At 50.8% G+C, this 22,324-nt stretch overlaps 2 protein-coding genes across 14 annotated transcripts in view; one reads left to right on the plus strand and one right to left on the minus strand.

Moving 5' to 3' along the window:
• The window catches only part of CERK (ceramide kinase), a 55,403-nt gene that overhangs the window by 20,968 nt on the left and 12,111 nt on the right, over nt 1–22,324 (plus strand). For both annotated transcript variants that reach the window (XM_077948768.1, NM_001266852.1), the window contains 5 exon segments: nt 3,956–4,081; nt 6,092–6,155; nt 9,952–10,097; nt 16,258–16,332; nt 18,819–18,971. In XM_077948768.1, the coding sequence (XP_077804894.1) occupies nt 3,956–4,081; nt 6,092–6,155; nt 9,952–10,097; nt 16,258–16,332; nt 18,819–18,971 (564 nt within the window).
• The window catches only part of GRAMD4 (GRAM domain containing 4), a 153,063-nt gene that overhangs the window by 8,282 nt on the left and 122,457 nt on the right, over nt 1–22,324 (minus strand). For 8 of the 12 annotated variants that reach the window (XM_077949293.1, XM_077949295.1, XM_077949292.1 and 5 more), the window contains exon 19: nt 6,206–6,442. The exons of 2 other annotated variants lie outside the window; for them this stretch is intronic. In XM_077949293.1, the coding sequence (XP_077805419.1) occupies nt 6,221–6,442 (222 nt within the window). In that variant the 3' untranslated portion in view covers nt 6,206–6,220. Of the gene's footprint in view, nt 1–6,205; nt 6,443–22,324 lie in introns of those variants that run through there. 2 more of the 12 variants (XM_077949299.1, XM_077949298.1) reach the window with 1 other exon arrangement.

A 22,324-nucleotide genomic window follows, 5' to 3' on the forward strand; every position in this document is an offset into this window, starting at 1 on the left:
ACAGGCACATGTCACCATGCCTGGCTAATTTTTTGAAAATGTTTTCATAGATCTGGGGTCTTGCTGTGTTGCCCAGACTGGTCTCAAACTCCTAGACTCAAGGAATCTTCCCACCTCAGCCTCCCAAAGCATTGACATTACCAGGGTGAACTACTATGCTCGGCCTATTTTTATGATTTTAAAAACTTTCTGGTAAGCTTGTGTCCTATTGAAGACATCTTTGTCTACTCCAAAGTCATGAAGACGTGGTATTCTCCAAGCTCTATTGTTTTCCGCCTCACATTTAGATCTACGTAACCCATTTGGAATTCATGTTTCTGTACAGTGTGAGGTGAGCAGTCAAGGTTCATTTTCCTGTTTCTTTTTATGTATTCGTTTTTTCAAGACAGGGTCTCACTCCGTCACCCAGGCTGGAGTGCAGCCGTGCGATCATAGCTCACTCTGGCCTTGAAATACTGGGCTCAAGCGATCCTCCTGCCTCAGCCTCCCAAGTAGCTGGGACTACAGGCACGAACCACTGTGCCCAACCTAGTATTTTCATTAAATATATACATCTCCTTGACCCTGTAGCATTTACGGGAAAGTCTCCTTTTCCCTACTGCACTGTTGTGTTTTTTTTATTGTTTGTGTATAGAAATGTGATTGAATTGTGTATTTCACCTTGCATTCAATGACCTTGCAAAGTTCACTTATGGGTGCTAATAGTTTGATGATTATTTTAGATTTTTGTCAAACACGATCACGTCAGCTGTGCATAATAACAGTTCTGTTTCTTCCATTTTAATTCTTCTCTCTTTTATTTCTTTTCCTTATGTTTTTGCCCTGGCTTGGACCAACACAGGGTTGCTAGCCGCATCCTTGTCTCAGTTCTGATCTCAGGAGAAAGCTTTTAGTGTTTCACCACTAAGAATGATGTTTCTTAGGTTTTTAATAGATTTTAAAAATCAGATTAAGACAGAATTTCCTTTTAATCTGACTTTTCTGAGAGTTTTGTTTTTTTTAAGTGGAGAATGGGTATTTAATTTAATAAATGTCTTTTCTGCATCAATTGAGATGATTGTATGACTTTTTTTCAGTTAATTTGTTGAGTTAGATTAATTTCTCATTATCGCATTCCTGGAGTAAACAAACCTCTCTTGGTTGTGATGTAGTACTCTGTTTATGTATCACTGGATTTGACTTGTGGATATTGTGTTTAGGATTTTTGCACGTAGGTTCAGGGGAGGGATGTCTGAATGTGAGCCCCCTTCTGATAACGACCTTGTCTGGTTTTGTTCCCAAGGTCACAGTGGCATCATACAAAGAGTTCATACATGTTTGTTCTTTTCTGTTCTCTGGAAGAGTTCCTATAATCTTGAGTTTATTTTTTCCTTAAATGTTTGGAAGAATTCAGTTGTGAAACCATCTGGGCGTGGAGTTTTCTTCATGGGAAGTTGTCGTTAATAGCTTCAGTGTCTTTTTTTTTTTTTTTTTTTTTGAGATGGAGTCTCGCTCTGTAGCCCGGGCTGGAGTGCAGTGGCCGGATCTCAGCTCACTGCAAGCTCCGCCTCCCAGGTTTACGCCATTCTCCTGCCTCAGCCTCCCGAGTAGCTGGGACTACAGGCGCCCGCCACCTCGCCCGGCTAGTTTTTTGTATTTTTTAGTAGAGACGGGGTTTCACGGTGTTCGCCAGGATGGTCTCGATCTCCTGACCTCGTGATCCGCCCGTCTCGGCCTCCCAAAGTGCTGGGATTACAGGCTTGAGCCATCGCGCCCGGCCGCTTCGGTGTCTTTATTAGCTGTCAGACTATTCCGATTTTCTATTTCTTCTGGTATTTCTGACAAATTTTGCTTTTTGAGAAGTTTAACCATTTCATCCAAATTTGTGAGTTTATTGACGTGAACTTAGTAGTAAATTCTTCATTTTCTTTGTAATATTGGTAGAATCTGGAGTGATGTCTCACTCTATAGCCCAGGCTGGAATGCAGTGGCACAACCATAGCTCACTGCAGCCTCCACCTCCCAGGGTCAAGTGATTCTCCCACCTCAGCCTCCAGAGTAGCTGGAACTACAAGCGCACACCACCACACCCAGCTAATTTATTTATTTATTTATTTTTATTATTATTATTATTATTTGACATGGAGTCTCACTTACTCTGTCACCCAGACTGGAGTGCAATGGCGTGATCTTGGCTCACTGCAACCTCCACTTCCTGGGTTCAAATGATTCTCCTGCTTTAGTCTCCTGAGCAGCTGGGATTATAGGCGCTTGCCACCATTTCCGGCTAATTTTTGTATTATTAGTAGAGACAGGGTTTTACCATGTTGCCCAGGCCGGTCTCAAACTCCTGACCTCAAGTGATCCGCCTACCTCGCCCTTCCAAAGTGCTGGGATTACAGGCGTAAGCCACTGAGCGTGGCCTAATTTTTTTGATTGTTTGTCGAGACAGGATCTCACTGTATTGCCCTGGTTGGTCTTGAACTCCTGTGCTCATATGATCCTCCTGCCTTGGCCTCCCAAAATGTTGGGATTACAGGTGTCAGCCACTGTGCCTGGCCAGAATCCTAAGTGTCAATCAATGACTTCTGAAACACACAAAGCTTTGTAACTCAAACCCATCCAGGCTTCTGTCACCCCAGAAGTCTTCTCATGATGTTTCCCAGTCAGGTAGGGAGCCCAGGCTGGTGTTGTCTTGTAGCTGTGGTTGTGGTTGTTTTGCCCACTCTCGAACTTCACGTGCTTGGGACTGTGTGACGTGTGCTCCAGGGTGGAAGGCTTCAGTCTCTCTGCGTACTGTTTTCACATTGAGTCATGTTGGTCGCGCCCCAGTAGTTTGCTTATTTCATGACTGAAAGATGTTCCATGGATGTGTGGACTGTATCTCGTTGATCTCTTCTTCAGGTGATGGGCGTTTGGGCTGTTCCCACTGCTTCGCTGTTGTGTAGAGTGCTGTGATGAACATTTGTGTCTGGGTTTTTTTGTTTTGTTTTATTTTGTTTTTTTCGAGACAGAGTCTCGCTCTGTCACCCAGGCTGGAGTGCAGTGGCATGATCTCGGCTCACTGCCAGCTCCGCCTCCCAGGTTCATGCCATTCTCCTGCCTTAGCCTCCCAGGTAGCTGGGACTACAGGTGCCCGCCACCACGCCCGGCTAATTTTTTGGATTTCTTTTTAGTAGAGACGGGGTTTCACCATGTTAGCCAGGATGGTCTCGATCTCCTGACCTCGTGATCCGCCCGCCTCGGCCTCCCAAAGTGCTGGGATTACAGGCGTGAGCCACCGCATCTGGCCCTGTATCTGGGTTTTTGTATGGACTTAAGTTTTCAGTTTTCTTGGGCAGATACTGTCTTGTTGCTTGTATTGATTTGTTAGTTAAGCGTGTTATTTTAAGTAGCAGAGTTACATGAACCCACCAAAACAGAAATGTGGAAGTTGTTATAAGAAAATGGGGGTGACTGAGGAAACCCAAGCATGGGAGTTTGGTGGGGTCCCTGGAGAGACGGAAGTGAGGTTATTGGCTTCTGTCTTTCCATCTCCACGAGCATCTCCCTGTGTGGCTTCTTCTTTCCATGCCCGCCTGTCCACTTCTCCTAAGACTCTTCCCGACGTCTCCTTCCTTCTTCCTGCTGTCCGCACGCTCGCCTCCTTCACCTGCAGAAGAATGAGGCTGCCGCCCCAGCATGTACACCCGACAGCACCCTTCAGAGCAGAGAGAGTCTGTCGCAGTCAGAATTCTGAGTTCGTGGGACTTTCATGGTGTCTGACACAGCCTTTGCTCAGTTGGACAACCTGTTAATTTTCTTGTTTCACAGATCAGGAAACTCTTTGTCATTGTTCTTTAACATTTAAAAATACTTTCCTTCAGATAATACTAAGCAGAATCCTAAAACTCCCACGGTTTGATTTTGTCCAGTAGCAGAGCTCTTCATTTGATTTTGTTATTTTCATTGCTATTTACATGTTGTTGTCTTGCAGCGTCCAGACCAAAGCATTTACTGGTATTTATCAACCCGTTTGGAGGAAAAGGACAAGGCAAGCGGATATATGAAAGGAAAGTGGCGCCACTGTTCACCTTAGCCTCCATCACCACTGACATCATCGGTAAGGTGCAAATTCTATGTGAACTATGTAGAAGTAAGTTTGAAAAATGATTCAAGTATAGTCACTAGAAAAGTTTGTTTTTTCTAGACGGTGTCTCACTGTATTGCCCAGGCTGCAGTGCAGTGGAGCAGTCGTGGCTCACTGTAACCTCAGCCTCCCTGGCTCAGACAATCCTCCTGCTTCAGCCTCCCACACCATGTGCCATCATGCCTGGCTAATTTTTGTATTTTTTGTACAGGCGGGGTTTTGCCATATTGCTCAGGCTGATCTCGAACCCCTGGGCTCAAGCGGTCTTACCCACCTCAGCCTCCCAAAGTGCTGGGATTATAGGCATGAGCCACTGTGCCCAGCCCAAGATTTTTATCCTGTAAGATTATTTTAAACAAAATAGAACTTTTTTTTTTTACATACCAGAATGGGAAGAATGCAAAATAAATAACTTAGTATTTTCCAGCCAAGGCTCAGCATAGAAGGCATCAAGAAAAACACTGAGAAGATAAAAGGGCAACAATTATAGTCAGAAAATTATCAAAAGAGGAGACACAAAGGATTAATAAGTCTTAGAAATAATCTCACCAATAAATGACATTCAGAATGCATAATACAGTACCACAGTGCAAGTGCTGGATGTGGAAAGGCGGGGAGAGACCGTGTTTTGTGAAATGATGTTAAAAAGTCACTTGGTAATGTGGGTTGAGAGCCTGAAAAATGAGGGCATTTTTGCCCAGTATTTTATGTTTTCTAAATCTCTCCTAGGACACAGTCAAGTTCACAGAGATGGATGCACGCAACAGCCCATTGCACTCTTTGTATTATAGCAAATCATTGGAAACAACTTACTCATTTTTATTTTTGTTTTTAGACGGAGTCTCACTCTGTTGCCCAGGCTGGACAGGCTGGAGTGCAGTGCCATGATCTCGGCTTACTGCAACCTCCACCTCCCAAGTTGAAGCAATTCTCGTGCCTCAGCTTCCCGAATAGCTGGGATTACAGGCATGTGCCACCACACCCGGCTAATTTTTTGCATTTTTAGTAGTGATGGTGTTTCACCGTGTTAGCCAGGATGGTCTCAATCTCCTGACCTCGTGATCCACCCGCCTCGGTCTCCCCAAGTGCTGGGATGACAGGCATGAGCCACTGCGCCTGGCAATGTAGCGTTTCTAAAGGGTCTTTACAAGGGATTTTTTTTTTCTTTTTTTTTTGGAGATGGAGTCTCGCTGTGTCGCCCAGGCTGGAAAGCAGTGGCGTGGTCTCGGCTCACTGCAAGCTCTGCCTCCCAGGTTCATGCTGTTATCCTGCCTCAGCCTCTCGAGTAGCTGGGACTACAGGCGGCCGCCACCACACCCAGCTAATTTTTTTTGTATTTTTAGTAGAGACGGGGTTTCACGTGTTAGCCAGGATGGTCTCAATCACCTGACCTCCTGATCCGCCCGTCTCGACCTCGTGATCCGCCCGTCTCGGCCTCGCAAACTGCTGGGATGACAGGTGTGAGTCACCGTGCCCAGCCTACAAGGGATTTTTAATGATAACAAGGTGATTGGGATATACCAGGAAAACAAGGTTACAAAACTGTGTGTACAGTAGAATTTCAATAGAAGTTTACATCGGGTATAGAGACTACACTAACCTCTTACTACATTTTGGTATAGAGTACAATTTTGAAAGTTGTAAAATAAGGAACTTGTATAGTAAGGAAACTTGTATAATAAGGAAAAATTATAAAACAGATGTAATCTCTTTCAAAGAAATTATTATTTGCCAGCAATTAAATGCCAGGAATGCTGCATTTCATCCGGCAGACTGTGGCCCACGAGAGGGCCATGTTCACGTTCCCTGAGGTCAGCTTGATCCCGTCCCATAAGAGCCATGTAGGATTGAAGAAAGCATTTTATCTAGGAAACCCACCTGAAGGTGTTATAGGAACTCATTTTAAAAGAATGGATGATTTGCCTTTTACAAGAGGACTCCCAGATGTGAATATAAACTGCATGACGTAATTTTTCCCCACAGTTACTGAACATGCTAATCAAGCCAAGGAGACTCTGTATGAGATTAACATAGATAAATACGACGGGTGAGTAAGCCGTCTTTCATCGGGATTGAGTCCATTGTTAATGAAAAAGGTTCCACCCACCTCTCTTAGTTTTGAGAGCTCCCTTTCCTAAATCTGCACCCCGCCCCCCGCCCCCATCCCTCTGCCCACAACCAATTGTAAAAGTAAACATGCTCCTTACAGAAAGGCCAGAAAAAAAAGGCAGAAAAGTGCAGAGTCACACGCTCCTCCCTGGCTGGGATGGGCAAGAATGGTTGTTTGCTGGTTCTGTTTCCGTTCAGTCTTTCACGAGACGTGCTTATGCGGCGCTGCGTAGACAGAGAAGCCAATCAAACAAGCACGTTATCAAGAAAGTTTAGATGCTGTCGTTTTTACAGTTTGGGATTCTTCTTTTCCCCAAAATTCCCAAACAGTTCCCAGAGGTACTATTTTTAATGCCCATATCATGGCCCATTATGTGGGCATGCCATATTTATTTAGCCTCTCACTTGTAGATGTTTAGGCTCTTTCCAATTTTTGCTCTTAGAATAGGATAGCATTCTTGTACATAAATCTCTCTGCATACATCTACATTTTTAAAGGTAAATTCCTAGAAATGAAATTAGTCATAGGAGATTAACATTTTAAAATCTCTGCTGTGTACTCTGCCATATTGCTTTCGAAAGAGATTCTATTAACTTCATTCTTTTTTTTTTTTTTTCTTTTTTGAGGCAGAGTTTTTCTCTTGTTGCCCAGGCTGGAGTGCAGTGGCATGACCTCGGCTCACTGCAGCTTCCGCCTCCCAAGTTCAAAAGATTCTCCTGCCTCAACCTCCGGAGTAGCGGGGATTACAGGCGCCCACCACCATGCCCAGCTAATTTTTGTGTTTTTAGTAGAGACAGGATTTCGCCCTATTGGCCAGGCTGGTCTCAAACTCCTGACCTCAGGTGATCCACCCCACCTGCCTTGGCCTCCCAAAGTGCTGGGATTATAGGCACGAGCCACCGCGCCCGGCCAGCTTACATTCTGTCTTATAGTACATTATTTACTGTCTTTGTCAACATGTTTGGTATTATCAGTATAAAATTTCTCTGCTAATTTGACATGTGCAAGTCTCTAATCTTTTAAGGAATATGTTTATTGGCTAGCTGGCTTCTTGGAATTGATTTTTATGTCTTTGGCCCACTTTCTTTTGTTGGCCATAATTTTAGTCATTTGTTCTTTTATCCAACAAATAATAGGCATTTCATATTTACATTCATATTTCTGCAAATATTTTGGCTAGTTTTGAGACTGTCTTTTAATTTTGCTTATGGCATTAATTCTTGCCAGTAGAAGTTTTCAAATTCATGTACTCAAGTCTGTCCAGTTATTTTGATGCTGTTCTTTACGCTTAAAATTGCACTCTTCCTCTTGAGTCCAGCGCTTCCCCTGCGGTTCATGGCCTTGTCATTGGTTGGCTTCTTGTTTTCTTCTCTCTGTTCCATCTGGAATCTGTGAGCAATGTGTTATCAATTGCAGCAAGTATTTTTTTTTTTTTTTTTTTTTTTGAGACAGAGTCTCGCTCTGTCACCCAGGCTGGAGTGCTGTGGCCGGATCTCAGCTCACTGCAAGCTCCGCCTCCCGGGTTTTTACGCCATTCTCCTGCCTCAGCCTCCCGAGTAGCCGGGACTACAGGCGCCCGCCACCTCGCCCGGCTAGTTTTTTTTTTTTTTTTTTTGTATTTTTTAGTAGAGACGGGGTTTCACCGTGTTAGCCAGGATGGTCTCGATCTCCTGACCTCGTGATCCGCCCGTCTCGGCCTCCCAAAGTGCTGGGATTACAGGCTTGAGCCACCGCGCCCGGCTGCAGCAAGTATTTATTGAAATCATTATTCATTCCACAAACATTATCGGGTGTCCGCCAGGTCCCAGCACTCTGCTGGTGCGAAGGTTAGAAAGGGAAATGAAAGGAGCCCCTGCCCTCAGGTGCTGACAGGGATACCCCTTTGCCCCCCTCCTAATACGGGAGTGTTCTGTTCATGAGCTCCAGGAAGCAGGCGGCTCCGCCACGCACGTCTCCCCAACTCCACCCGACAGCAGCTCCTCCACGCACCTCCCCCACCCGCTCTACCCGAAGACGGCGGCTCCTCCACGCACTTCCCCTGGACCAACTCCACCCGACAACGGCTCCTCCAAGCACGTCCCCCGACCCACTCCACCCAACGGCAGCTACTCCACACACCTCCCGCCAACTCCACCCGACAGCAGCTCCTCCACGCACTTCCCCCCACCCACTCCACCCGACGGCAGCCCCTCCACACACGTCCCCCCACCCACTCCACCCGACGGCAGCCCCTCCACACACGTCCCCCCACCCACTCCACCCAACGGCAGCTCCTCCACACACCTCCCCCCACAAACTCCACCCGACAGCAGCTCCTCCACGCACTTCCCCCCACCCACTCCACCCGACGGCAGCTTGGCAGGAAGACAGTCTTTACTTTTCAGCAGGGATGGGGCTGGTACCTTATTGCACCCACCCTAGCCAAGGGATCAGCCAGTCATGCCGTGGGCCTCGCCTCCTGAGAGCACACCTCCTCCCCAAACCCAGGGACATGCCCTGCAGGAGGCCCGGAGGCCTAGCCGGTGAGGGCTGCTCTTCCTGCAACTGAGCTGCCTGTCTGAGTGATCCGTGAACGCACAGGGGCTACACTGCACGTTCAAGGATGCCCTGTCCTCGAAACCACAGCCCCACTGGGAAGGCAGCCCCAGCGCAAGGTTAGGCTACGGGGAAGGGCAAAGAGCCTTCCCACGGGAGCCGGGCCCGAAGCAGGTGGCCTGCGTGGTGGGTGGTGGGCAGAGATCCCAGCCCTAGAGACTGGGCACGCCCGCACAGCCAGACCCACTGGGGAATGGGCAGGCGCCTTGATGCTGTCATGTTTGAGGGAGGACTCTCAGGCTGCACCCCCAGTCGTCTCAACGCCATTCCTCTACGGGCAGCGCTTCCACATGCAGCCCTCTCTTCCCGGGTGATGGGAGCTCTTGGGTTGCTGTAGGCTGCGGAAATGTCCAGGAAACCTGAGCTCTGTTCTCTGCCTTCCCTCTGGGCTGCAGTGACATGTCTGTCTCCATGCCTGCACCTCTCATTCTGCTGCCTCAGTGTTAGTTCCCTGTGGGTCACCCCCAGCATAGGACATCATGCCCTAAGACCAACCCATCTTTACTCCCTTCAGCACTGCCCCCTTTCTCCATCTCCTCTCCTTAGGTTGTCTCATGACCCATTTTGTCCAGCATTTATTCCGTCCCCTCTGCTCTTGCCTTGGGTCCTCAAGACCACCCACACGGCTGGTGATTTGCTGCCTGAGCTAGTGGTGCTCTCGGCTGAGATTTCTGACAGGACACAGCAAGGCTGCACAGCGGGCTCAGCAAAGGAGAAACGTCTCCGCGCAGGTTGCTGTGCCGCTCCCGCAGTGCGGGTCGCCTGGAGTGCACCCTCTCTGCTCCCACAAATGCAGCAGCACACGCCTGCGGTTCCTGCCCCGCAAACTTGAGTCCTGAGACCCAGAGTGTAGTGGTTTTGATGCAGTGCAGGAGTTCTCTGCCTGGCAACCTGAATTCCAGACTCACAGAAGGAAAGCCAGTATTTGCCATAAATCTTGTTATTTGTACATGTGGTCTAGGCCAACTGGTACGGAGGCATGACCTTATCACTTAGGGACATTTCAGGAGCCACAGTCCCAGACACCTGCCAAGGGCCAGGCGCTCAGGCTGCCCCTCCTGAAGCTGGATGCCTCAGGCCTGCTGTGCTCAGAGGGCCGCACCTGCAGGAGCCCTGACCAGCTGTGTTCCTCCTGCAGCATCGTCTGTGTCGGCGGAGACGGCATGTTCAGCGAGGTGCTGCACGGTCTGATTGGGAGGACACAGAGGAGCGCCGGGGTCGACCAGAACCACCCCCGGGCCGTGCTGGTCCCCAGCAGCCTCCGGATCGGAATCATTCCCGCGGGTACGGAGCCGGCCTGGCGTTCTCTGTTCTCTTCATCCCCGTCCTTAGGAATTGTTCTGCACAAGCAGCCACCTCGGACACTTAACCCAATTATACTTAGTTAGGTTCGTACAGATTTCCTACCATTAGGGCCACTCTTGGGGCGACATCGTTGAGAGTATGACCCCAATGAAGTAGACACTTGTGGAAAATTGCCTGACTCCCCCGAAGGCTGCTTCTCGCAAGGCAGGAGAATCCTGCCGCCAGGGGCGCATCCTGGAGTGGGGAAGCCCCCGGTGCCCAGAGCAGGTAGGTAGGTCGGCAGGGGTGCGTTCTGGAAGAAGTGACTTCTGGACCTGAAGGAACTGGGAGTTTGGGTGGGTGTGGGCAGACGGAGTCAGGCTGGGGAGTTGGGAGGAGACTGAGCAGGAAAGGTGGGGGCGGAACCAAGGGCAGGTCCTGGTTAAGCCTGGGAGCAGCTGGGCTGTGTCCTGAAGTGCTGGTTTGGCTTGGTCCATTCAACATCCTTCTGGGAAGCACATCCTTCTGTGATTGTTCTTTGAAAAATCACACTGTTAAGCTGAGTCAAGGTGAGGGCCTGAGTGTGGTGAGTTGCAGGCTTTACGAATGACCTGCCAGGGGACGAGGTGCCTCTGTCCTCTCTGGCCTTGTGTCTGGCCCCGAGGGTGGCGGCACAGTGCATACTTTCACTCTGGTCACTGCTCTGGGACATGAGCACCACAGTCATTCCCATTTTATGAATGAAAACAGGAGGCACTGGGGGTGAGGTCACAAGGTCACCAGATGGGAGCCAGAGTTGGAGGCTTAGAGCCCACTTTGCTGCAAAGCAAGGGGAAAGGCCAGCCCTCACAAGGGACAGAGTCCCCGAGCCACCTTCTCTGTGTGTGCTGTTCTCAACTCTAACCTGCCTCCAACAGGTGACATTGTGGGCCAGTGTTTACTTGAAGGAGTCGTCCTTTAAACTTAAGCCGTTACTCCTTAATGACAGAGCTTGTGAATAACGGTGTGAGGCAAAGTGTTGCCCATAGATGGTGACATTGCGGATGTTTTCAATATCAAGATTCATTTTTAGGGGGATTTGTGTTAGCATAATATCTCATGAATTACTAATAATTGTTAGCAACAAGTTGACGAAGGTCACGGTTTTAAGCATACAGGAAAGGGATGATCGTCTGGTGAGGACCCCTTCCCTTTGGCTATTGGGGAAGGTGGGATGCGGTTATTTGTAGAGAAGAATTTTTCGTAATATCGCCTGATGAGTTTTAGAAGAATGCCGCTCGCCTGAGAAGAGTCCTGTCTGATAAGAACAGCCCGGCTTCTGGCTGGGAGACACGAAGGGGAGAAATCGTTCTTTAGAAATAGCTCAATACATGCATAGGAGGCTGAGACAGGAGACTCGCTTGAACCCGAGAGGCGGAGGTTGCCATGAGCCGAGATGATGCCACTGCACTCCAGCCTGGGTGACAGAGCGAGACTCCGTCTCAAAAAAAAGAAATAGCTCAATAGAGAAAAAGCTCTCAGCACCCCCTTCTCATAACAAGTCTCTCAGTTAAACCAAAGCATTGTGGAAATGTCCCGCTGGATCTCGGCGGAGCCTCTGCTGGATTTCTTCGCATCCTTCTCAGGCCTCGTGTGTGCCACCGACCTCTCGGTTCCTGCCAGGCAGTGAGGAGTGGGGAGAGCAGAAGAGCTGGCCAGAGCGGATGGCTCAGGAGGGCCCCTGGGCCCTGGCTGATGTCTGTCTTCCCCGAAGGTGGGGCGCTGGCTTTCAGTGGTGTGTCCTCAGTGGGGCACCCAGCCCTGGCACCGAGAGGCTCTCTTAGATGTCTGTTGAAAGACTGAGCACGCTGTGTCAGGTCGAGCTCTATGTTCACACACATGCTCCAGGCTCCCGAAGGTGAGAGATCACGGCTTGTCTTTTTGTTTGAGACTGGGTCTCACTCTGTCACCTAGTTTGGAGTGTACTGGCGTGATCGAGTGCACTGGAGCCTAGACTGCCCCAGGCTCAAGTGATCCTCTTGCCTCAGCCTCCCAAGTAGCTAGGACCACAGGCGTGCACCACCACACTTGGCTCATTTTTTTTCACATTTTTGTAGAGATGGGGTTTTGCCATGTTGCCCAGGCTGGTCTCAAACTCCTGGACTCAAATGATCCACCAGCCTCTGCCTCCCAAAGTGCTGGGATTACAGGCGTGCACCACCATGCCTGGCCAGTCACCACTTGTCTTGCTGGCTGGCGCCGGTTCAAGTGGCCTTCCAGTTCTTCGTGTTTGTTTGTTTGTTTGTTTGTTTGAATCAGTCTCACCCTGTCGTCCAGGCTGGAGTGCAGTGGTGCTATCTCGGCTCACTACAACCTCTGCCTCCTGGGCTTAAGCGAGTCTCCTGCCTCAGCCTCCTGAGTAGCTGAGACTACAAGTGTGTACCACCATGCCTGGCTAATTTTGTATTTTTAGTAGAGACAGGGTTTTGCTATATTGGCCAGGGTGGTCTCAAACTCCTGACGTCAAGTGATCTGCCTGCCTTGGCCTCCCAAGGTGCTGGGATTACAGGCATGAGCCACCGCACCCAGCCCGTTCTGATTCTTTGAATGACCCAGACAACCAAAGTTGTCGGCCTTGCACTGTGTCTCCCTAAGGCCACGCGTGCCTGAGTGAGATCAAGGCTCCGTCTCCTGCCATCTTCATCCCAGGCCCTCACTCCATCCTTCTTTCCATACTCTCTCTGCATCTTCCACACTCATGAAGGACCCTGACCCCTTCACATGTGTGGCTCTCAGAGGCTCCAGGTCATCATTTCCTTGTGGACATCCCTTGATGTGGAGTCTCTGGGCCCACTTAATTCTCCCATGAAGGCCACCCACGGGGCTGGGAGGGGGAGTTTTCCTGAGCCTGGCGCAGCCTGGAGGTTTGTCTGTGGTTTAACTTTTATCCCATCTGATAGGCTGAGTATGCTGCCTTATTCACTATCTTTATTTACTCTGTTTTTTTGTATTTCTTTCATTATGCATGAGGCCACACTGTTTTCACAGATCCTCTTGCTGTTTGCATTGTGTGCTTTTGTAAACTTCCTTTCCCTTGCTTGCTTCCATGTGGAAGCAAGAGGGCATTGTCACTTTTTTTTTTTTTTTTTTTTGAGATAGAGTCTTGCTCTTTTACCCAGGCTGAAGTGCAGTGGCATGATCTCAGCTCACTGCAACCTCCGCCTCCCAGGTTCAAGCAATTCTCCTGCCTCAGCCTCCCCAGTAGCTGCGATTACAGGCGCCTGCCATTGTGCCCGGCTAATTTTTATATTTTTAGTAGAGACAGGGTTTCACCATGTTGGCCAGGCTAGTCTTGAACTCCTGACCTCGTGATCTGCCCACCTCGGCCTCCCAAAGTGCTGGGATTACAGGCGTGAGCCACCGTGCCCGGCCTGTCACTTTCTAATTGTCCGTAACATTGTTTATATGTTATTTGCCCTTCATTGGTTTTTGTGTCTTACAACTCTTTTCCAAATTAGGTTTTGGTCTTTTAACTTTGTATGTGGTGCACTCTGGATTCCATGAATTCTGTTTTTCTGCATTCTCATCTATGCTGTATGGTTCTTACCTTTTTTGCAAGAAACCTGTCTTTTGTCGCCATTTGCCAGTGGCAGCACTAAGCCCTAAAACCCTCAGCTCTTAAAATTCGAAACGACCTCAGGAGCTGAGACCTGCGGCTCCAGAGTGCTCGTGGGGATGCAGGCTGCACTTCGCCATGGTCAGGGTGGAGGTACCGCTGTGTGCCCTGCCCTGTGGTCCGGGTGGGGGTACTGCTGTGTGCCCTGCCCTCCTCTAGACCTTGGCTGTGGCCTCTGCCCCAGGAGAGGATGGCAGGCACCCCACCAAATGTGGGCATAAAAGCCTTTCCCAGGGTGGGTGCACAGTGTAGCAAACGCCACTAGGGGGAGGGCTCGGGGGGAGGGTCTCTTTGTGGCCCTTTCCATGGGTGCCCAGGAGGCCTTTCTGAGAGGTGACAGGTGAGGGGCCTAGGCCTGGAGTCAGCTGGTGCAGAGGGCAGCAGGTGGGGGGAGCTGGGGGTGTTCGGGACAAGGAAGCCAGTGTGGCTGGGGGTGGGGAGGGAGGGGCCCGGCAGGGAGATGCCGAGTTCCACTCTGCCATGCAGGAGGTCTTGCAGGCGGTGGTTCCGCAGCGGGTGGCGTCTGACTCTGCTCTGATACCGCTCTCTGCATTTGGTCCTAAGAGCACATGGGCCTCGGTGAGAATGCCTTTGGCTTGGACGGCAGGGGGGTCTGAGTCTCCGGGGTGTAGCTGGTGGGGGGCTGTGTGGAGTCTCTGAGCCGCAGCATCGCCTTGCGTGGAGGAGTAAGGGTGAGGGAGGCACCCAAGGGTGACCCTGTAACGGTCGCCATGGCAACCCGAGGACTAGCCTGGAGGCACAAGAGTTGTGAGTGAGACCTGACAGCCACAGACCCTATGGGGGAGGCCGCCTGGACGTGCACAGCCAGTGGTGGCAGTAGGTACCTGAACTCACTCATGCTCCAGGGTTCCAGCCCCTAGAAGGTGCAGAGGTCACTGCTTGTCTTGCTGGCTGGGGGCAGGAGGGGCAGGTGGGGGTTGGGGTCCTGGGATCCCAGGTGTTGAGCTGCTTCCAGGACAGATGTCACTGGAGCATCTGAAGGGCGTGGCTCCAGCTGCTTTGCGACCTGATCTAGCATGTTCTATCTTCCAAGTCTCTTCCACATACGTATTCATATAGGTGCGTTAGCACATCTGCAGGAAGAAGAGACCGCCATTCATTCGGTCCTGTTAGCCTGTGACTGCATCTGCTGCTCGTAACTTCAGCCAGCATTGCCTGCTAATGACCTGAGGCACAGAGAGGCTCAAGGAGATGACGCGCGTGTGCTGGGAGCAACCTCCCTGGAGCCTGGTCCTTCCCGTGTGAATGGGAGCGTTTGGTTGGTCGTTACTCGGGTGGCAGCAGTGCTGGCCGGGTGGATGAGGAACTGCTGTACTCAGCTGTGTGGGGAATGCTGAGGGCCAGCATAGCTACTCCCACAGGCGTGGGTGGTCACTGTGGATGCAGAGCATTCTTTTGAGCTTGGTCCTCAGAGGGAAGGCCGTGTGATTAGCTGGGGCAGCTGCAACTTGCCTTTCATCTGAGCCGGTGAAGCCCAGGATAAAAATACGCGTAAACTGCAGCCGGCCCTGTCCATGGCGAATGTCAGACTGAAGCAGGGACCCGAGCTGCCTGTCCTAGTATTAAGATCTCAAGTGATGGCCGTATGTGACCTTCGCCGCATCCAGCCGCTTCAAAAGTTTACGAGGGCCAGGTGCGGTGGGTGGCTCACACCTGTAATCCCAGCACTTTGGGAGGCCAAGGCAGGCAGATCACAAGGTCAGGAGTTTGAGACCAGCCATCATGGTGAAACCCCGTCTCTACTAAGAATACAAAAATTATCTGGGTGTGGTGGCGCATGCCTGTAATCCCAGCTCCTCAGGAGGCTGAGGCAGGATAATTGCTTGAACCAGGGAGGCGGAGGTTGCAGTGAGCTGAGATCACACCACTGCACTCCAGCCTGGGCCACAGAGTGAGACTCCATCTCAGGAAAAAAAAAAAAAAAAGTTATGGCTATAATCTTAAACGTTCATTTATACTTTTTGTTTGTTTGTTTACTTTTTGGCTCCTTTTTTTTTTTTTTTAATTTTTTTGAGACGAAGTCTCACTCTGTTGCCCAGGCTGGAGTGCAGTGGTGTGATCTTGACTCACTGCAGCCTTTGCCTCCCAAGATCAAATGATTCTCCTGCTTCAGCCTCCCGAGGAGCTGGGATTACAGATGCATGCTACCACTCCTGGCTAATTTTTGTATTTTTAGTAGAGTCGGAGTTTCACCATGTTGGCCAGGCTGGTCTCGATCTCCTGACCTCAAGTCATCCACCCACCTCGGCCTCTCAAAGTGCTGGGATTACAGGCGTGAGCCACTGCCCAACCCAATCTCGATATTCTTGAGGAATCAACGCTAGTGTTTTCCACATTCATTTTGTAGGTAAATTCTATTTATTCGTTAGTGTTGACTCTAGGGCCATGGAAGGAAAGGAGTGAGGTACCACTCACTGAATTGGGAGGCGATTACAATTCTCAGTTACTCTGATGATATTGAAGACCTTCTTTTTCCCTTTACAGGGTCAACAGACTGCGTGTGTTACTCCACGGTGGGCACCAGTGACGCAGAAACCTCAGCATTGCACATTGTTGTTGGTAAGCCCCTCCTCTGCACGTGCGCACGGTGGCAGCCAGGCCTCCTGTGCCCCAGGCCTGTGCCCGTCGCGCGTTCCAGCCGCTGCCGTCCTGTTCTGGAACGTGGGTCATGCTGTGTCCCCTGCTCTGCTCGCTGCCCTGTGATCCCACTCAGCACCCAGCTCTGAGGCCATCTTGTCAGGACGGCCATCCTGGGGGCAGGCCCAGTGTGGGCCGAGTTCTTTCCCACAGAATCCACCGCATGTGCGATGCCCTCACTCAGCTCACCTGACTCTTGCTCAGTTCCTCTTCCAGAGGCTGCTGCCCGGAGGCTGGGAAGCCGCCCACATCCTGCGGTGGTGCCCATGGCAGTGGGCGTGGGCAGCTGTGCCTGGGCTACCGGATGTGGAACGCATGCCTTTGTGAGGCCTGGAGGCTTCAGTCCAGGACGCAGAGCCCTGGTCAGGAAGAGCAAAAGGGGCTTCCCATGGCACTCAGCACGGTGGGCTCTGGCAGGACAGATCTTTAGTGCCATCGCCTGTTCCTCATCCCAGTAGACAGGTCACAGAAATTGTGTATTTTATTTTATTTTATTTTATTTATTTGTTTTTTTTTTTGAGACGGAGTCTGGCTCTGTCGCCCAGGCTGGAGTGCAGTGGCCGGATCTCAGCTCACTGCAAGCTCCGCCTCCTGGGTTTACGCCATTCTCCTGCCTCAGCCTCCTGAGTAGCTGGGACTACAGGCGCCCGCCACCTCGCCCGGCTAGTTTTTTTGATTTTTTAGTAGAGACGGGGTTTCACCGTGTTAGCCAGGATGGTCTCAATCTCCTGACCTCGTGATCCGCCCGTCTCGGCCTCCCAAAGTGCTGGGATTACAGGTTTGAGCCACTGCGCCCGGCCGAAATTGTGTATTTTAAAATAGCCAGTTAGAATTTTTATTTATTTTTATTTTTATTTTTTTTGTGAGACAGAGTTTCCCAGTTGTCGCCCAGGCTGGAGTGCAATGGCGGTATCTTGGCTCACTGCAACTTCCGCTTCCCAGGTTCAAGCAATTCTCCTGCGTCAGCCTCTCGAGTAGCTGGGATTACAGGCTCCCACCACCACATTCAGCTCATTTTGTACTTTTGGTAGGGATGGGGTTTCGTCATATTGGTCAGGCTGGTCTCGAACTCCTGACCTCAGGTGATCCACCTGCCTCGGCCTTCCAAAGTGCTGGGATTACAGGCGTGAGCCACAGCGCCCAGTCAGAATTTTTTTTTCTTTGAGACAGGGTCTTACTCTGTCACCCAGGCTGGAGTACAGTGGCATGATTTTGACTCACTGCAGCCTCGACCTCCAGAAATCAAGCGTTCCTCCCACCTCAGTCTCCTAAGTAGCTGGGATTACAGAAGTGCATCACTACACCTGGCCAATTTTTGTGGTTTTTTGTAGAGACGGGTTCTCCCTGTGTCTCAAACTCCTGGGGTCAAGTGATCCTCTCACCTTGGCCTCCCAAAGTGCTGGGATTATAGGTGTGAGTCACTGTGCCCGGCCTACTTCTGATTTTACGTTTTATTTTATTTTATTCTATTTTACTTTATTTTACTTTGAGACAGAGTTTCGCTCTTATTGCCCAGGCTAGAGTGCAGTGGCGTGATCTTGGCTCACTGCAACCTCTACCTCCCGGGTTCAAGCGATTCTCCTGCCTCAGCCTCCCAAGTAGCTGAGATTACCGGCGTCTGCCACCATGCCCAGCTCATTTTGTATTTTTAGTAGAGACAGGGTTTCACCATGTTGGCCAGGCTGGTCTCGAACTCCTGACCTCAGGTGATCCACCCACCTCAGCCTCCCAAAGTGCTGGGATTACAGGTGCGAGCCACCGCACCTGGCCTATTTTATTTATTTTTTGACACAGAGTCTCACTCCGTGGCCCAGGCTGGAGTACAGTGGCGTGATCTCGGCTCACTGCAACCTCCGCCTCCCAGGTTCAAGTGATTCTCCTGCCTCAGCCTCCCCACTAGCTGGGATTACAGGCACATGCCACCATGCCTGGCTAATTTATGTATTTTTAGTAGAGACAAGGTTTCACCATTTTGGCCAGGCTGGTCTGGAACTCCTGACCTCAGGTGATCTGCCTGCCTCAGCCTCCCCAAGTGCTGGGATTACAGGTGTGAACCACTGCGCTTGGCTTGATTTTGTGTTTTAAAATGCCATGTGCTTTTTCTTCATTCTCAAACCACCATCCTTTCAGTTAATGACATTTCATGAGCCTCATGGATATGCTCTTGTTCAGTCCCCACAGGACAGCTCCCCAACCTGTTTTAGAAATTTGAGTGAAGTTCAGCCATTTGAATAAAAAATATGGCATCCAATACCCCAAGAGAGAGAATCCTTGCATTGAATGCCTTGTGTTTGTTTCACACTTTTTAAACATAACTCCCGTGTTTGCAAAGTGCTGTTGAAGGGGATGGAGTGGATGGGGCGGGGCCAGAGCGGGCTGTCTTCCCTCATGGCTGTTCTCTCCCACAGGGGACTCGCTGGCCATGGATGTGTCCTCCGTCCACCACAACAGCACACTCCTCCGCTACTCCGTGTCCCTGCTGGGCTATGGCTTCTACGGGGACATCATCAAGGACAGTGAGAAGAAACGATGGTTGGGTCTTGCCAGATACGACTTTTCAGGTAACTCAGAATCATGCAGACTCGCCCCGCATTGGTCGTGCCTCTGCTGCCTTCACAGACGTTACCTGACTGAATCCACGAAGCACCGTCAGAGGTGGGCCCCCACCTGCTTACACACGGGAAGCTAAGGGCCTCATGAAATGTGCCGTGGCCAGAACGTGGCGGGGTCTGGACTGGAACCTGGATTGCTCTGAACCAGATCCTGCCCCCTGGACCCAGGCGTAAGCCACAGAATAGACACCATGACAGATGAAGTTCACTCCAGAGCCCCAGATGCTGGAACCCCGAGACGCCAGGCCACCAGCCTCTCACATCTGGTAGGCAGGTGACAGAGGCTGCCCCACACAGGTCACGTGGAAGTGTTAACTGGAAAAAAATAGTTTCTTAAAATATATTTTAAAAATTTTGGCTGGGCGCAGTGGCTCAAGCCTGTAATCCCAGCACTTTGGGAGGCCGAGATGGGCGGATCACAAGGTCAGGAGATCGATACCATCCTGGCTAATACGGTGAAACCCCGTCTCTACTAAAAAATGCAAAAAACTAGCTGGGCAAAGTGGCGGGCGCCTATAGTCCCAGCTACTCGGGAGGCTGAGGCAGGAGAATGGCGTAAACCTGGGAGGTGGAGCTTGCAGTGAGCTGAGATCCGGCCACTGCGCTCCAGCCCGGGCGACAGAACGAGACTCCGTCTCAAAAAAAAAAAAAATTTTTGTTTGAGACACAGCCTCCCTCTGTCACTCAGGCTGGAGTGCAGTGGCACGATCACACTTCACTGCAGCCTTAATCTCCCGGGCTCGAGCGATTCTCCCACCTCAGCCTCCCAAGTAATTGGGACTACAGGCACACGCCACCTTGACCAGCTAATTTTTTTGTTTTTGGTATATTTTTGTAGAGACAGGGTTTTGCCCTGTTGCCCAGGCTGGTCTCAAACTCCTGAGCTCAAGCAATCTGCCCACCTCGGCCTCCAAAAGTGCTGGGATTATAACCGTAAGCTACCGCGCCCGACTTGGAAAACAATAGTTTTATAATCACTGTGAGCTTATTAGTCAAAGTGGCAAGAACTTTGTGCAGAAATTCAGCCTGGGATATCTGTGCGGAAGCTTGTCCGTAACTTCAGGTGCAAGTATCCTTTACTTCATTCAATGAGGTTTCGTGGTTTTGTTGGAGTTACACCATAGCTAGCCACGTAAGTGAAATACACTCACCAGCACGTATTTACTGAGCCCCTGCTTTATGCCGGGCCTGGTTTTTGATGCAGGGACGTGTCCATGAAAAAAACAGGCAAGATTCTGCCTTCCTACGGCTAGGCCGCGGCGGGCACAGAGAAGGACGAGTGTGAGCGAATGCCACACTGCGCTCCCCGAAGCCCAAAAGCTTTCATTCTGCACAGTGCTCTTCTCGCCCCAGCAGGTACTCCTGCATCACTGAGAAAACAGGCACAGACAGGTTGCCCTTATCCTGCCTCACTCTTCCTTGAGCCCAGGGATCCTCAGACTGTGGTGGGCACCAGCATCCTCTGGAGGGCTTGGAAGAACCCAGAGCATCCAACATGGCAGGTCCGGGCGGGCCTCGGAACACAAAGGTCCCCCAGGCTCCCGGGGCTGCTGCTGGGGCCTCGGGCCAGATGGTGGTAACCTGTTGCCCAACCACAGAGCTTAGAATGAACCAGAAATGAACGCTGGTTTGAGCTCAGACTATGTAAGAGTTGCAGTCTGCACGCGTCAGGCAGTGGGTGCAACATCAGCAGCTTTTAAATGCTGGAAAAGGAGAACTTTAAAAATACATAGAATTAGCCAGGGGCAGTGGCTCACGCCTGTCATCCCAGCACTTTGGGAGGTCGAGGCAGGTGGATCACCTGAGGTCAGGAGTTCAAGACCAGCCTGGCCAACATGGTGAAACCTTGTCTCCACTAAAAATACAAAACAAGCCAGGCATGGTGGTGGCGCCTATAGTCCCAGCTCCTCAGGGGGCTGAGGCAGGAGAATCGCTTGAACCCAGGAGGCAGAGGCTGCAGTGAGCCGAGATCATGCCACTACACTTCAGCCTGGGCAACAGAGCGAGACTCTGTCTCAGAAAAAAGAAAAGTAGAATTTTAGCCTGGGCGACATAGGGAGACCCCATCTCGACAGAAATTAAAAACAAAATTAGCCAGGCACCCCAGTTACTCAGGATGCTGAGGCAGGAGGAGCCCTTGAGCACAGATGGTAGAGGCCGCAGTGAGCAGAGATTGGGCCACTGCACTCCAGCTGGGGCGACAGAGCCAGACCCAGTCTCAAAAGAAAAGAAAAAAAGAAAAGAGAAGAGAAAAGAAGATATAGACCGTGAGGTGTGCCATTCTCACTGCCCAGTTGACTTTCCCGGCTCTTTACAGTTCGCTTTCAGATACATCTGTATCAAATTAAATCGAGTAATTCCTAATACTGAAATCTTAACCCTTTTCATATGAGAGAAAGAAATAGTAATTTGGCAAACTTTACGAAGCTTAAAAAGATCTAACGAAATTAAAAAACTAGTGTGGCTTGAAAATTAAAACCTAAGAAATGGAAAAGTTAGGTATTTATCTAAGGCTTATTAAGAAAGGTAATACCGAGAAAATGAGAGAAGCCGTGAGAATTTTAGGAAGCAGTTTGGGTTGTGCCATTCGCCCAACTGCCCTTTGTTGAGCCCAGTGTGGCTCTGCCCAGCAAGGCCCCTGGGACGCCCCCTCCCTGTCCCTGCCTGCTGGGGTGGGGTGGCAGGCAGCCCCCTGCATGCCTGGCCCTCCCTTGGCCCTCAGCCCATCACCGCAGGCAGTGGCTGCAGCTCTGTCCCTCCCACCAGGATGAGAGCCCCAAGGCAGGAGAGGCCTCCCGGGTCTCGGGATCCCCATCCCGGCCACAGGGCCTGAGATGCTTTCAAGAAGGCGGGTTTGGGTTCAGTGGCTATGAGGCGGAAAGCGTCCGGCTGTTCTGGGGCAGTACAGAGGGCCCTGAAGGAGAACGAGCCTGTGGAAATGACATACTCTGTTAAGTCAAGTGGAGTTTTAGGTGCCGGTAGGACATCTGGGGACCCATCTAGGGGCAGACAGAACCCGGGACGTCAGAAGCCAGTGAGGCGTCACCCTGGAGGCTGCATCTGGGTGATGAGGCCGCTGCCCCCCAGCGCCCTGCACTTGAGCGGGGAGCTGGCTTGGAAGGTTGCTGACTGGTGGGTCGGCCTCCTCCCAGGGCCATGGACACGATGTCCTCGTGGGACCCCCATGGGAGGAGCAGGGAGAGAGGCCAGAGCCACCATGCAGGGAGGCGGAGCTGCAGCCTGGAAGGGCCCGCCTACTGAGTGCATTCCAGGCACCTGGCCCATGCCAGGTCCAAGACCCA

Source organism: Macaca mulatta, chromosome 10, assembly GCF_049350105.2.
Source record: "Macaca mulatta isolate MMU2019108-1 chromosome 10, T2T-MMU8v2.0, whole genome shotgun sequence".
Taxonomy (NCBI): Eukaryota; Metazoa; Chordata; class Mammalia; order Primates; family Cercopithecidae; genus Macaca; species Macaca mulatta.